This window comes from Hypomesus nipponensis, chromosome 11 (genome assembly GCF_054491055.1).
Source record: "Hypomesus nipponensis isolate SF chromosome 11, ASM5449105v1, whole genome shotgun sequence".
NCBI classification, from domain to species: domain Eukaryota; kingdom Metazoa; phylum Chordata; class Actinopteri; order Osmeriformes; family Osmeridae; genus Hypomesus; species Hypomesus nipponensis.
This window is the reverse complement of record NC_140371.1, coordinates 13524919-13541922: the sequence shown is the minus strand read 5'-3', so window position 1 is coordinate 13541922 and position 17004 is coordinate 13524919. Positions and strand designations below refer to the sequence as shown.

The window sequence follows — 17004 nt, the reverse complement described above, 5'->3', positions numbered from 1 at the left end:
GTGTGGGCCTAATCTCAGGCATGCGTAACACTGCACATGTGTCCCATAAGTGATCATAATAGAATGTAGGCTATTACATACGCCTGTTGCATGCACGATAAAGTACGCTATTTTTTACATATTGTCTTAATTTTTCAGATGATTCAAGCCATTCAAGTTTTACGATTTCATCTTTTGGAGTTGGAAAAGGTAATATTTCCTTACTATTTCTGGTCAGCGCTGTAGCCCAGACCTATGGGCAACATTTGCATAAATATATTTTTGCTCGTCGGTTATAATTACCGTCAAAATCAATCACGAGGCATATATTTCTCTTCCACATTTAATCACTAAGCCTGCTGTTACAAACTGAAATTGAGATGTGCACCAATTTTTCTCTTCGTGTCCTGAAGAAATCATAGGAATTATATGCAAGGTGAATGAAATAACCTAACTGTAGGATGATGTAATTGGCACTGGGACGAAGTCAGAGCGTGATCTGGGATACTGAGAGCCTATATGTTTTTAATCTATCTCATTGATGACATGCCTGACTTTTCATTATTTGACTATAAATTACAAAAACAACTTAATGTTCATCATTTAAATGTGTTTTATGCACGTGAAGACTTCTTGAGGTGTGGGTGGTAACGTGTGGCTTTAACTTTAACATGAAGAGCATTATTGAATTTCCAAGCGTCATTGTGGCAAGATGCAATGCTTCTATCTTAATAATGGAATAACTGAAATTAAACAGTTTCCCTTAAATGTCAGTCAAGCGGGTCACCCGCCTAATGGCCACAACCTGGGGCACTGATGAATTTAACACGGGTGTTGAGTGCGTTGTAGCCCGATAGTCCTCTTGTCACTGTCAATTTTCGCCGATATCTTAATTTTTTCCCAGAGAATGAAGTTATAGGGTACTTCATAGTCTGTATTCACATTGTCACTCGGGATTGCAATGCAACACGTCGAGCCATAAACCATTTGGGTCATTTTCTGTGTCAAAGGGATTGTGATCCACATGCCAGTATTCACTGCACTGTGATGTCCCTTTGAGTGATTGTGGTGTACCTCTCTACTGTTTTTTACAGGTACACGAACTCTGTGACAATTTTTGTCACCGGTACATCAGCTGCTTGAAGGGCAAGATGCCCATCGACTTAGTTATAGACGACAGAGAAGGCGGATCAAAATCAGACAGCGAGGAAATCACAAGATCATCGGGACCTCTTGATCAGGTAGGCCTACACCCCCCCCCCCCCCCCCATCCACTTCCCCACACTCTCTTTCTCTCTCTACTGGCTATTCGGCATGCCTTCTGGGTCACTTCGCCGCCGCGCTGCTATTTGCATATGATTAAGACCGTTTTAGATTCCATCGGAATGAAAATTTTCTGAATAATGTTGCCATTATTGGCCCATTAAGGGTTGATCCCGGAACCGACCTGCGAAGATTAGCTCGAAAAATCATCGCCATAAACTTGACCTGTTTCATGTCGATTTTAATTTAGTCCCTCTCCCTTTTCTTCTCTTCCCTCCTCTCAATTTTAATAAAAACGAAACGTTATCAGTACATTTCTATTATCACACAGTCAATGTAGGCTTTATGGTTGGCAGGAGACCTATCTCACTCAAGCTGGAGAGGCTGCGCTTATAGGTGTCTTGCATTGCTGTAGTTCGCGGTTCATTTCGTGTCTTGTCAGTATTTTTCTCAGACATTAATGCAAGGATTATGAAAGTCCCTCTTTGCTCTGATCCAGACCGGTGCGAGATCCAGTGGCAAGACGGTTATGTTTGAAAACATGGCAATGGGTATTATAGGTAGATTAGGAAATGTTTCCTTTTGTGAGACCCAGCAGTAGTGATATCACAGATAACCACATCCTTCATTATGTGCTCCAGTGACTGTTTGCACTCGAGGGACATTGTAGTGCGCGCAGGCATGACCCTAATGGTCCGCGCTGCCGTTAAATAATGATAACAGCTATGATGATTAGAATTATGCAAATGTTTGCGTTGTAGATTTTATATCATTAATGCTGCCATACTTATAATTGTAGATATGTCTTTTCACTTAGCAAGCTATTTTTTCAAAATTTTCTCTGGGCGCAGCAAGGGATATATGGCCACCGATGAGGGGGAAAAACAAGTGCCCAAATTAAAGGGATTAGCGGGAAAGACCGACATAAAAAGTAATGAAGCGATTAGGCTAAATAATTTAAATCCGTGGACTTCCATATGGTTGAGTGGCCGGCTAGAGCGGCGGCCTGTTGTAGTTCTCCGGAGAGAGCTTAGCCACCAGCTTTTATGTTCTTTGGTGAATAGCTGGGCTAGCAGCGCCATTCATGGCCGAACTGGGACCAAAATGGAACAACCCCCGCCCGCAAGCCTCCTCAGTCCCAGCCCCTATGAATGATTATGCTAATGAACAGATCGTCCCGAAGATAATACTTCATTTAATTCAAAAGCAGAATTAAATAACATGATGCCAATTGTGCATTTAAGTGTTCCTTTGAAGGGTTGTATTCTTTAGGGAGGCAATTGTCAAAAAGTTTTGCATATATAGCTGAACATACAGAAAGATAGTATGGACATGGAAATAGACTGTCTAAAACCCCTGGGTTTCTAGGTATATGAAGCAAATTATGTTGTGCTTGCGGGCACTGATTCGGATCTTTAATTGACTTTACGATGAAGACATGGCCTATTTTAATATAGCCTAATGGTCGTACACTAGCCTAAATATCGAGGCCAATATTGTAGGCTGTGTTAGGCCTAGATGTTTGTCTCTGCTAGCGGGGTCTAGACTTAACTTGAAGTACTAATTTGCATACTGGCAAACTTTTTGATAGACCTAGAATGGACAGATACAAGTCTAGATATGTAGAGCTAGTGCAACGATCCACAACCAGAATGCATTTCAGGACAGGCCTACTAAGGGATCACATCTCTGCAAGACGTTAGTTAATGACTGCAATATGTCACTAATTTATGGGAGTCGCTGCTGCAAGTCTACAGCCTAAATATTCAGCTTTTAGTATTTTTCTGTGAGACTAATGCCGTTGCGATTGTTAAAGGTTGACACCCAACGAGTTTGCGTTGTGTGTGCATTATCTCGTTCCATATATAATATATGCCCTTCGGGCATAAAGTTGAATTGGACTGGGAAAATGTTGAGAATTTGCACAAAAAACTATGTTAACAAGAGGGAGAAATGGGGGCTCATTTATTCATACACCAATTTATTCCAGCGAGGCGACTGTAGCAGAAAAAACGTCAGAGGGGAACATACTTGGCTGTTTTGAATTGATTAAACTCGAAGGTCCGGCACTACTGACTTTCTAGTTGCATGTGCACCAAGCATAGTCTCAATATTGTCCCAACTGTTTCATTGTTCTTCTCCATATTGTTATTCTAGACTCACATAGTTTATGTAGGAGGCTAACGAACGACGCAGGCCCCTATCAAAAGAGCTGAGCATAGCTGAGAGGTGGAAGAGTCAGAGTCTCTGCGCTGGCTTGTGAATGTAGCCGAGCCAGTTTGGGCTCACCCTTCTCTTCCTGGATGCATGTTTGTCTGTGTCTTTGTATGTGTGAGTGTGTGTATGTGTGTGTGTTTGCGTATGTGTGTGCATATGTGTAAGAGTATACATGCACCCTTGTGTGTGTGTGTGTGTGTGTTTGTACTTTGGGCTGAACTGATAAATTCAGCACCCCCCTCAGGTGCGATGTGAGTGGAGTGACTGGTTAGCACCAGTTGGGATTCCTTAACCCATTCCTTCCCTCTCTCTAGACCATTTCCAATACATAGGCTACTCACTTAAAGACAATTGTTTTGTACACGTGTGCATGGCGAAAGATACCCGAAATACCACATTCCTAAGATACTGGAAGGACATTTGTTCACATCCTGTTATATGTTTTCATAGTTTTCTTATAGTCCTCTTTTGATCAAGCTCACGGAAATTGACTGCATCAGTTTGACTTGTGAATCTACTCAAAGGCATACTACACAAACATACTTCAAAACGTCTCTTCTTGTTTAGTTGGCTTTAGTGGCCTTTCTCGTTGCTTAGATTATTTGTCACACATACACACATATATATTTCCAGGCCTGATTTGAAGGAAAAAGTGGGAGGTGTTCCCAGGGATCCTCAGTATAGCGTTTGCACAGTTGTCTTTAATTGCATAGATAGCACAAGGAGGGGACATGGCACTTTGCTAATGAACTCTGAGGGCTCAGGCCCTAGTGTGTTGAGCTGACTCTACTAACAGTGTTGAGGACTCTCTCTAAATCTAGAGGGCTCTTCTCCTAAATTGAGGTACACAGGCTGAAGTGGGGCTGAGAGTCATTGGAACACGACAGTTTGTTCTCTTCCTTCTGCTGTTTCTGGACTGAGGAGGGTTTGAAATTATGAACAAAAAGTACTCTGCGGTCATATTGTTTTGATTTCAATAGGAAGGGATTCTCTGCATTGTAAGATAATTTATGCAAATTGAATTGAATAACTAAAGGAATTTTGGGTTGTGGTTTTGGTGTCACTATTCAAGAAGTGTGAAATAATGTTGAAGTGGCATAATTTGGTGAATCTTGGGTAAGGGTTGGTTAAGTAATTTGTTCCTGTTCTTAAGCCCTATTGTGAGTACACATGTCTAATATTTGCAGTGTATATTAAATTGTGGTTGATGAGGTTATCAGGGTATTTTCTTTCCAACAATCGGCACTGTTTAGCTATACAAGTACCAGTTTCCAGGTCATTGGGACCCGGCAATGTTAGTTTAGGTAACTCTGGCGGTCAAAAGGGTGACCTCTAACCCTATGACTCAATGGAAAGCCTGACCGAGGGGGGTCAGTGAGTATTTTCCCTAATCAGAAGGCTGCTATCGCTAATCTCTCCTAGATGGGTATGCATCAAATTAGGACAAATTTAGCTTGGCAGACACACTCTCCAGCTCTCCCTCATATCCCACAGTTTAGCGCTCATACCCTGGTTCTGAGGACAAAACATGGTAAGTTATTGCTGTGATTGTTGGTAATGGAAGACTTTGTAGTTGAAAGGAAGAACGGGCGAGGTGAACCCCCCCTTCGACCCCCTACCGCTCTCCCCTGCCCCCTTTTCCATTAGGAGGGAATGCAGGCGGCTGTTGAGGATTCAACAAGTGATACAAAGACTCTACCACGTGACTTGTGTGTTTCCTTGGTCTCTTCATTATAGTTGCAGAATAGCAAGTAGGGGTGATTCTGATTAAGCAAATTAAGGCCAGAGAGACTTCAAAGAATATTAATATAGGGGAAAGTTTAAGATATATATTTCATAACATTTCTACAGAATGATTCAGTTTGGTCTGCTCTACAGTTTAAAAACAGGTTTCATTTAAATATATTAACTTTCAAATCATTCTGATGTTGGTGAAATGTAATACAACATTCATTCATATTCAAATGAATTGTGGACATGTATAATATGTTAATTATGAGACAACCATTACCATATTATGTCACAGCCTACTTGTATAGTTGTATAGTGACATGGAAATACTTGGATGAAGTTGCTCTGGATGTTTTGGCTCATGTCCTGTGTTATTCAGGATGGGTTGCTGTGTATGTCTCTGAGGCATAGTGGTTTCTTTGGCTAAGTAAACAATAACCTAGCTTAACACATGTGTACTTAGCTAATGGAAAGTTTCTCTCCCTCTTAACCCCCTGCGAGTCGCCTTCAATAGGACTGTCACAAACAGAGGTCTCAAAGGGATTCACAGAGAACATCCCAGTGTGCTACACTCGCTGAGCAAGCCTAACGGCAAGGAAACACGAAACATATCATTACAATGTGTAGTTGTGGGTTCTTCTTTTTTTGGGGGGGGGGGGCACAACATCAAACAAAGAAAAGAAAATAAGTGGCGTTGTTTGAGGAGGTTAGAGTTGCAAAGAACAATTCAGTTTATGTTTTTATTTGGGTTTAAGCTTGACATAAAAAGGTTCACAATGTAGACAAACCAGTCTATAGCTCACGTCAAAAAGTGGTCAAGTCTTGATTGGTTGTCACTTTCTGGAATATATATAAGTAGATGATAAAAGCTTTGCTGATTAAGTCAAATATGTAATTATCCTGGGTTGTATTTATAAGGATAACCCACCAGTTTGAAAAAGCTGAAAACTACCTGAAGGCTATTTAACGCAGGCACAGTTTATATGCTCTTGAGACCAAAACCAGAAAAAGCCCCTCACCACCATCTACCCTCCCAGCAATTATAAGGTTATATCTGCTTGTCTATTGTGCAAGTGGGGAGAAGAAGGGAGTCTGGGAGGGGGTAGGGGGAGTTATTTCTCTTTTCCTTCTCCTTTCTCTTTTCTTTTTTTCCCTTGCGCATACCATTATAACCCCCTCTATTCTTTTGGGGGGCACTAACATTGCAGTGTGGGTTTTTAGGGGGAGGAGTGGAAGGAGCAGAGAGGAGGAGAGGGGAGGTTGCAGTCAGCCTGAGAGCTGCTTGGCCAGTTATCAGACAAACAGATCTGTAGCTTTATCTCACCACGGGAGAAAGAAAAACAAACACAAGTTTACAATAGGTACTCTTTCACCCTCTCCCACTCCACCCATCAGGATTCAAGGCGAGTGATGGAATGGGTTTCACAGCGTAATGGCTGAAACACATGAAATTCCTCCTAGATTCAAACTTTCTGGAGTGTGTCAAACGCACCACCGTTTGTAAGGTCAAGAACGGTGCAAACAACAAACAAAGCTAACACACTGAAGCATTCTGGGAGGTGGAGTATTCCAACTGTCAACTTTGATTCATATTTATCTGCACTCTGTGTGCGCAAAGCATCTTCACATAGCTCTGTCAGTGGCCTATGCATATACGATTATTACATTCACACACACTGGCATGAGGAAAATGTAGATATCCATATCATCAAGGAAAGATATTTCGGGGACGAGGGGGCAAAGCAGGACAGCCCTAACCGTTCGCTTTATTATTGTAAATGAATTGGCAAGGCAACATTTCTTGCATGAGTGCTTGTATAATATGGGTCTGCCACTGAGAGGAAGGGAAGCCCTCGCTTCTTAGACGGGGCACAATGAGAATGCATTGAATTGGAATGCCTCACCGATCATAGCGGAATCAGAATTTCCAGCAAGGAAAATCTTTTCATGGCGAATTAGGGTGGCGGAGGGAAGAAAAATGGTAATGAAAAAAAAAGGTAGGAGCAGATGACAAACTGTGTTCCCTAGGCTCAGCGCAGCAGATTTAAGAACTTTAGCTAAAGCTACGCAGAATAGAAGGTGGAAAATTGAATTTACTAAACAATTAGGCATTGAATTAATCCACGTCCTGCACAGGAGAGAGCCAAGAAAGAGGGAAAACTCAGGGAGAGGAGAAAGGGCGAGAAAGGGTGTGATCGAATGGGGGAGAGGTAGAGACTGACAGGAAGGAGGAATTGATTCTGAGTGGGGGATGTGGGATAGAGAAAAAGGAAAGAGTGGCTTGGGAAAGGGATGTCGGAGAGGGAAAAGAATGGTCGACAAGGCGGAGGGCACAGAATGAGAGGGAGATATGGAGAGAGAGAAGGAGAGATAGAGAGAGGGGGGAAAAAGAGACAGAATAAATCCACTGCAGCTCATTAGGGGGAACAGTGAATATATCAAGTGTGTTGTGGTGTGCAGTGGGACAGCTTTTCCCTCTGTCCCTGCTGTCTTTTCTCTCTCTCTCTCTCTCTCTCTCTCTCTCTCTCTCTCTCTCTCTCTCTCTCTCTCTCTCTCTCTCTCTCTCTCTCTCTCTCTCTCTCTCTCTCTCTCTCTCTCTCTCTGTCTCTCTCTCTCTTTCTCTCACTCTCTCTCTCTCTCTCTCTCTCTCTCTCTCTCTCTCCCACCATTGACATTCCACCTATTCTCTTGTCTTCCTACTGTTCTCCTTTTCCTTCACCTCCTCTTCTTCAAATTTCTCTCTAACTCCTTCTCCCTGCCCTTCCTCCTCATCTCATTCTGTGTCAATGAATGAACCTATTCCGTTTTCTTTAAGCGTAGTCTTTTAATGTTGGTTGTATGCAGTTTGTTGGGTAACAGTCAAGGTGTGATTTTGCTAGTGTTTTTAGGGTGTGCCTGGCATCTATAACATCACCGTTTGTGAGTGTGATCAATTTTGGCAAGGTGTTCATGAGAAGCTTGTGTATCCTGTGTATGTGTGTTATTTTGTGTGTGTGTGTTTGTGTGCTCTCCTGCAGTAAGACAAATGTGATCTCAGCATTGTGTAATCGGTGTACTTTAGATCAGTGCAGGCCAGTGCTGTGCTGACCAAGGATGGGTGTGTTTATAAATAGGTCCCCAGGCCCCCTGGAGATGTCACCAGGGCTCGTCTGAGCCCCGCCCACTTTCCCATGGGGCCTAGCTGGCAGCTCCCAACAGGCAGAGCGCTCTTTTGTTCAATTACAGTTAATGCAATAGTTTGCCATTTACAACCCCCCGCCCCCCCCCCCCCCCACACCCACCACCCACCCCCATCACCCCCACCCCACCTCTTTTCTAATTATATTTTCAAGTGGAATATGTTGCTGAATAAAAAGAAAAGGGAGAAAAAAGGCAACATCCTATTTTGCATGTCGAGACACTAGGGGCTTTTATGATATTCAGAGTCCCCGAGGTGCTGTACTGTTCTTTTTGCAGAGCATTGAATAAACAAGTTTTCTTCTTTTTTTTTTGTAAAGCAGCAGTTTGTTGGAAGCTGGAGAATCGCTGAGATTAACCGTTTATTCCCTGAGCATGTGTTCTGGATTAGCGTGCTTGTGAGATTCTGCATCACTCAAGTAACACTTTCCCGACGGGAGGAACCTGTGTGCCTTTTTTCGTCTTTCTATATATAAAAATACAAAGGGTTAGACATCTTTCTAACCCATTCATGTTTGTATTTACATTCCTCAGTAGGGTTCCATGGATGTCTAGGTCCCTAGTAGTCAGACAGACTAAGTGGTCTTCACAGTGTACCAGTTGTTCATTTATTACATTGTCTGCACATGTATCCCCATATTGCAAATTATACTTATTACCTGCTTACTTGAGTCAAAAACTATTTTACTTGGCCAATATCCCAGTTGGAAACAGTTGTTTCCTCCTGTTTCTTATCTCTTTGCCTTCATGCAGGTCTCTGTCTCTCATTTCGTCACATAACCTTTAAAACTTGACACATGTGACATATTTCTACTTAATATCTACCATTATTGTATTTCACAAAACAATAATAACATTACACACAAACAGTGCAACTAGATACACTCTCACACCAGGTTTATGTTTGTGTGCATGCATGTGTGTGTGAGAAAACGATGTGTGTGTGTGTGTTTCTGATATCGCATTAAGATTCCATTTCCCCCTATTTTCAAGCCCTTTCCTCTCCTCTTCGCTTTGCTAATGTTGCTTTTCAAAGGCACTGAGAGATAAGAGGTAGCATCTGGTTCAGGTCTGCAGTACACAGTGTCTCTGCATGGGGCAGTGTGAGTGTGTGAGTGTGTGTGTGTGTGTGTGTGTGTGTGCAAGCAAGTGTATCTGAGGTCTGGTCTCATTTTGGGTTGGCGTGTTTAAGTGTATGTATATGTGTGTGTGTGTGTGTGTGCAATATACACATGTATGCTTACGTGTGTATATAAGACCTTGGACCTTTTTCAGTTTTTAGACATTTGTCTACATCTTGCCATGTCAATTTGCGATTTCTTTTTCCTCAGTTTCCTGGCTGACAGTGCTAGCCCTGGCCAGGCCTGTGACCTCAGTTTAAAGAGGAATTTCAGGGGCCAATACGCATCCCCCAACCCTTATTTGATATGTGTTGTGATGTAGTGAGCGTTCGTAAACTCTCTCTCCCTAGTGTCCCTCATCCCCTTTCACACACTTCCTCTCTTTTCCTCTCGCTCCTCCTCATCACTAACCCTAACCCGCACACACATACACACTAGGGAACGGGACTAAGGAGTGTCTTTCTTTCTTTCTTTCTTTCTCTCTCTCTCTCTCTCTCTCTCTCTCTCTCTCTCTCTCTCTCTCTCACACACACACTCTTGCCTTTTCCCCCTTTTTGTGCATTGAGCTAGTGTCAGGTTTTGATTCAGTTGTTTGCTTCATACTTTATATGGACTTAAGCACTGTGATAATAGCATGTTTGCTTCCCTCTTGTCATTTGCTCTCTCTTTTCCGGCTCTTTCCCTTCCCTCTCTCCCTCACTCCCCCTCTGGGTCTGGTCTGCTAGGATGACATCACTATCTGGCTCTGTGCTGGGGTCTCTCTTAAGTTGGAACTGTTTTGTATTTTCACGCAATTCCAGTACAGTGTAGACAGAAATGTAAACGTCCGGCCTCTGAGTGTAGGGGAACTGGTTCACCTGCATCTCTGCACTATTTTTAGTATTGTACCATGGCAGCTTGAGTTGAGTTGCAGTTGATACACACACACAGTTTGTTCTGTCGACAGTGCGTGCCTGTCAGTCCAGACACAGGGCTGCTACTGAGCGACGGCCTCCTCATCTCTCTCCTCTTCCTCCCCCCTCACAGACTTCCTGGAACAGAGACCACGATGACACGGCGTCCACGCGCTCCGGGGGCACGCCCGGACCCTCCAGCGGGGGGCACACGTCGCACAGCGGCGATAACAGCAGCGAACAGGGTAAAGACCGATGCCAACCACGGTGTCTCTCGCAGGGGGTCACACGCATGGGGTAGACAGGGTGGCTACGGGGGGCATGCACTTTACACGTGGGGTAGAACTAGAATGTGTATCTTTGTGGAGGGCCAGTACTGTGCTAGGAAGGGGTTTTGGGGAAGGGTGGGTGGGTTTGTGGGTAGGGGGTGGGGGGGGGGGCTGCTATATGTTGTGTCAAGTATGTGCGTTCTATTTGATGAATCGTATGCTCAGGATGAGTCATGTTTGTTTTTGAATAGACATTTATGTATTTAAACACAGGAAAGAAATAGCATCCAAGACAGTGGAACTACGCAACATTAAAATCAATACCTATCCCAGCCATTTGATATAATGAAGCTGCTTGCATCCTCCATTTACTGTGGATGGAACTAAATCAAGATGTCAGACAGTAATGGTGCAGCACAGCATTAGATGTGTAGGGCTGTAGTCCGACATGGTCGCATTTCATACAGGCCTCTCACTGTGTGCTGCAAGTCTGACAGGTTGAGTGTGTGAACAGGAGAGAGAGAGAACATTTGCGTGATAGAGAGTGTATGTATGCATGTGAGAGAGACCGAGATTGTGTGTGGATGTGTGTGTGCATGTGTGTGTGTGTGTGAGAGAGAGAGAGAGGAATATAGAGATGGTTGCAAACAAACTGTAGGCAAAAAGCAACTTCATTTATTATTGAAGTGGATGTTAAGGCAAGCGGTTTGCAGGGTTGCCTGTGGCAGCAGGCAAAGCCTGGGTGGGAGCAGAAAGGACCACGTTAGGTTCCACTTCACTGAGCAGCGATTTATAGGAGCAGGACCAAATACTCTCTCTCACTCCCTCTCCCCTCTCCTTCTTTCAAATGCTCTCTCTCAATTTACCCTGTCTGTACAAGGAAATAGGAGATAAGAGGATAAAGGGAAGAAAGGAGAGATGGTCAAACTGCCACAGACAAACAGATTGACAAAACAACAGACAGACAGACAGACAGGCAGACCGAGACTCACGCTGACAGACAGGAAGAGAAAAAAAAATGTTAGCGGCGATGGCCTCCTTCTCTCTGATGACTAATGGTCTGGGGCGGCCAGGCGCGATCTGATTGGTCGCTCTAATGAGCACATTCTGTGCAGAGTTTGGGCTCTCTGCTCCGGCTGACCTTAGCCCTTTATTGACCAAACTGACACTTCATTTTTCACATACTTCCAATTATAGGCTGGCTCTTAATGTTGGCCCCTCCCCCAAACCTCATCCATGTCTCCCTCTGTCTATCTCTCTCTCCCTCTCCCTCTCTCCCTCTGTCTTACTCTCTCCCTCTCTCTTTCGCTTTCTCGCTCTCTGTCTCTCTCTTGTGCAGGGTAGCGCTTTTGACCCCCTCTGCCCTCTCCAATCCTTCACAACTATATTGAGGGGTCTTGTTTGTTGTTCCAGTTCGTTAGCGAATAAAACAGGACGTAGTGAGATAAAAATGCTGTGTGTGTAATGGGGATGGCGGGTGGATTGTGGCGAGCGCGTACGGAGTGACTATCATGTTGTCTGGTGTCTGTATGCCCATGTGTGTGTAATTATGTGCATCTCTGCAATTTGATTATGGATGGTCTGCGCAAGTGTTTACGCTAGTGGACACATTGGCATGAGACCCATATGATATGGAGTTCATGACTTGTATAGTGTACTGGGATAAGGGCTCTGGCACATTCGGTGTCACTCACATTTCATAATCCCAATAAGCTTATTATATACCAGGTTGGCAACGACATCCGTGCCCCACTGCCTAGCTCACACTGTGAGAAACAGCTTTACTCGCTCTCTCTGTCTCCCTCCCCTCCTCTTCCCTTTCTCGTCCTTTTATCCTCGTCCTCCCTTGCCCCCTCTCTCCCTTGTCTCCCACCCACTCACTTCTCTCTCCTTTTCCCCCCCCGTCAGTTTCTCCTCCCGTTTCTCTCTCTCTTTCTGCCTCTGTTCCCTCCTTGTGTCTCCACCTCTACCTCCGCCTCACCGTTTCAATTTCGTCCTTTTTTTTTTTACTCCTTTCTCTGTCTCTCCCTTTCTTTATATCTATCTTGTTGTCTCACTACATCTCTCCACAACATCAACCCCCCCCCCCCCCCCGCCCATCCACTTTCCATCTCTCCATATCTCTCTCTTTATTTCTTCCTCTCCCTCCCCTTCTTGTCCTCTCTACCCTGCCTGTCTCAGATTGTTTCTTCACTGACCTTTCTCTCTCGGCGCTGCTCTTCCACTTGCTTTCACCCCTAATATTGTAGCCAGTCTCCCCACACTGTCTCCCCCTACGCCTGCCTGCACAGCTAATAAACAGCCCTTCCCTCACTCTCTCAATCCATCCGTCCTCTCGGTCTCCCTGCCTCCTCATCCTCCCTGTCCTTCTGTCTATCCCCATGACCCTGCTCTCACTATCTCCCCCCCTCTCTCTTTCTCTCTCTCTCTCTCTCTCTCTCTCTCTCTCTCTCTCTCTCTCTCTCTCTCTCTCTCTCTCTCTCTCTCTCTCCCTCTCCCTGTCTCTCTCTCTCTCTCTTTATCTCTCTCTCTCTCTCTCCGTGTCTCTCTCTCCATCAGAGCGAAACAGCCCAGGGAGAGCAACACTGGGCTCGTGCCTTTAACTAGTGAACTCTAGTCCCCTTTCCCTTGGTGTAGTCCTTAGCAAGGCTCGTGTCACAAACACATGCTGCACCCTGTTCTCCCTTGGTGACTCACAAAGGTTTCACCAACAGCTGCTTGAAGTCCCATATCCTTAGCTGGAGAGATCTTGCTAGCTGACTTTGTGCTAACATAGCCTGCTAGCCAGCCAGCTCTGCAGTCAAGGGGCTAGGTGGGAACATTGCTTGTGAGTGTAGTTTGCTCAGCCACCATTTGACCGTTCTAATGCTGGGAATGGGAATTTTGCTGCTCGTTCGTAATAAGTTCATACTGTACATTGTGTGCATATTTGTCTGCTAATGTTTGGCTGTTGCTGTTGGTTAGGTTTAGCCACACTGTCTGTGGTGTTTTCTAGCTCTGAATTCCATTCTGGATAAAAGCAGGGAGGATCACATTTGCTCTGCACATGTCATTAAATCGGTCCTGGGTGTCTCTCTCCCTTAAGGAATGGCAAAGCATAAAACCCTCTCTCTTCCCTTTTGCTTTCTCTTCTTTGCTCTCTCTCTCTCTCTCTCTCTCTCTCTCTCTCTCTCTCTCTCTCTCTCTCTCTCTCTCTCTCTCTCTCTCTCTCTCTCTCTCTGTCTTTCTCTCTTTCTCCCTCTCTCCTTTTTTTTTTTTTAACTCTGAAAGAAGTCGGCTGTATACACAAAGAGATAACTTTGCAAGAGAGTCAGAGTGGCCGACCCTGTGTCGTTAATTAGGCCCAGTCTATTAGCAGGGAGCTGTGTCTGAGCAGCTATGTTCGCTCTGGCCCTTTTGTTGAAGGCTGAAGAGTCCCTCCGGGGAGACCCCTTGCAGTATTGTCTTTAGCTAGCATTCCACTTCTGGCACACTGAGGCTAAGGGAGCTGAACAACACAGTGTTATTCCGCCCGTGGTGGAGCAGTTCCCTGACCAATACAGTTCTCGAGACACGGCGTGTTTGAATTAGTAAGGACACCCTTCGCCTTCTCTAAGGACCCGGTGTGTCAATTAAAAACAAATCAGGCACTGGTATGGGCGGCCATAGCAAGGGGGTATAATAGAAGTAACCGTTTTCTTTTGGAAGCCCCCCCCACCACCACCACCACCCTCCCGCTTATGCCCGCCCCCTCACTCCAGGGAGAGAGGTGGTGACTGGCGATATTAGATATGTATCACCAATTACAGAGTGTTTGTAAAGAGTACAGTGAGCGGGCCAAGTCAAACAGTTCCCTGGTACGGTTCATGTTATTGTCTGCATACATTCGAAGTGGGAGTGTCTGAGTAGTGGACTGAGAATTCAGAAGTCTAGATAAGAATTAGCACGAGCCCTTTGGCCCGGACGACTGTTTTTCTTCCCCTGTTAAATCTGTCACTTCCAACCCCGGATTAGAACATGCTAGACGGTTACTACTAAACCAAAGATGGTTAGAAGCACTTTGTATGTTTAGATGTGGGCATATACTCTGAGTTTGCTGACCTATCAGTATTGCGGTGCTAAATTGTGCTCTCTGGTGAGTGGTGGGGTCATTATTTTGCTTCATTGATCAGCATGGAGAGTGGCCAATGTTGTCTGACCAGTGACCTTACAGCTCTTAGCCAAGGTCAAGCGGGAGAGGGGCAACTCTGTGTCCTGATTGGCCAATCTCCATTACCAGGATAGGTAGGCTCGGGCAAAGACAGGGATGTCAGTCAATCAGAAGCCGGTCATGTCTGACCAATGTCAGTGCTTCACGTGGCCCCCTCAAAGTCACCGATCAATTGGAACGATTGTCCATCAGACTGGAAGGGAGAACAGTGTTTCTCGGTTGTGATGGCTTTGTGTGAGTGTGTATGTGTGTGTGTGTGTGTGTGTGTTTGTGTTCCTCTGAACTAACAACCCTATTGGCCTTACAGAACCACAGCTTTCTCATCCACCAGTAGCAGGGCAACATCTTTGTTCTTCAAGCTAACCACTCTAAATATAGATGTTCACATGGTAAAATCTCCTTTATTTTCTCTATCTGTCAGTGTATAAGAAGCCATATGCCCCTCACTATTCTTTTACAAACACCAAAACAATGTATCGCTGCCTTTGGGACCCCAATCAAATACTTAGAAAACATGAGTGTAATTGATCCTGACAACAGTTGGAAAACCCTTAGAGGAACAGACATATTGTCCGGATATCGTCTAGACTTCTTAAGGAGTCCACAGTGTATAATTGTCTTACTGGTGTCCAGTTAGTGCCTCAATAATCTGTTTAAATGGCAGGCTTAAGAGAAGATAAAAGGTGTGTTGGGTTTTGATTTGACTGGACACTGTAACACAGGAGGTGTACTTTACTCTCAGAGAGACAGGGGGTGGGCGGGAAAAGGAGAGAGAGAGAGTGTGTGAGAGAGAGAGAATCAGACAGAGCATGATCTCAGAGTGATGCTATTTGAGTGTATGTGTGTTTGTGTGTGTGTGTAGAAGAAAAACAGAGAGAGAGATAAAGAGAGAGAGAGACAGAAGGGGGAGGGGGAGGTATTACTGGTAAGTGCTGTAGAATAGAGTGTTGTAGCAGAGTCTAGCCATGCGTACTCACTGCAGCCAAACAGCTATATCGTCTCGGCAAGGTCAAAGGTGGCAGAGCACTGGGAGACCAAACCAAAGCTCACTGTAGACATCCCATAGGGGTTAATGTGTGTGTGTGTGCGTGCAAATACAGTATGGGTATTTGTGTTTGTATGTACACTAGACATCACTGTGCTTGAGCTTGATTATGAACAGGGAATATCTCTTTGATACTGTTCCCATGTGAATGTGCCCCCTTGGAAAACAGAAGTAATTGATTTGTATTTTACAGGAGTACAAACCTAGAGGTGACATGATTTGTCCGTTTTTGAGAATCAATATTGGACGAGGTTAATTGCTTTTTTGGATCGTCTAAAAGTCCACAATTGCCACAGCAACAGCTAAAGGCAGGTCCAAACAGTAGCTGGATTTGTTTAGCAATTCTCACGGGCACCTCTTTTATGACTACATTGCAAACATCAGTGTCACTGGTTACCTGGGAAAGAAAATGCCTCGGTTTTCCAGGCGTCCAATCGCGAACTTCACTCTCTCCTCTTGTAAACGGACCCTATCTTTATGACACTATCCAATCAGCAGTGTCGCACAAGCCAACATGCAGAGACTCGTCTGTCAGAGTGTGATGGCCCTCAATGACTTTACGGGCCTGCTGCAGATAAAGGTACCAGGGTTAGGACCCCCCCGCCCCCCCCCTCTCTCTCTCTCTTTCTCTCTCTCTCTCTCTCTCTCTCTCTCTCTCTCTCTCTCTCTCTCTCTCTCTCACACACACACACACAAACACACACACAAACACACACACATACACACACCCTCAAAAAGAGGAAATGGTGTGAGGTTCCCACAGTGAGGGGGATAGTTTGCTTTTAGGATTAAGCCGGTGTCATCTGGCCACTTGGGTCATGTGGGAAAAAAGTAAAGAATACAAGCAAACATGAGCGGACACACACACAAACACAGTCCCCCCTCCTGTCCTTTCTGATATCAGGTACCCTCTTCTGCTTTCTCAATCAGTTTCTTTAACTTGCTTTCACAGGCTTGATGGAGCACCTTGTCTCCGGGTAGATAATAGCCATAAAGCTTGTGTGATAAACTGTCAGCCTGTGTTTGCTTTCGAGTGTTTGAGTTTGGGGATTTCTATCTGGGTGCGCTGGCGAGGTTCCCCCTCCCTCCACAGCCAGTGTGAGGGAGCGCCGTGTGTGCT

General features: G+C 44.8%; 1 protein-coding gene across 1 annotated transcript in view; it reads left to right on the top strand.

Annotated features, from left to right (window-relative positions):
- The window catches only part of meis1b (Meis homeobox 1 b), a 68201-nt gene that overhangs the window by 3910 nt on the left and 47287 nt on the right, over positions 1–17004 (top strand). Inside the window, exons 5-7 of the mRNA XM_084709369.1 lie at positions 139–189; positions 1074–1220; positions 10515–10626. Coding sequence (XP_084565495.1) covers positions 139–189; positions 1074–1220; positions 10515–10626 — 310 coding nt within the window. The remainder of the gene's footprint in view (positions 1–138; positions 190–1073; positions 1221–10514; positions 10627–17004) is intronic.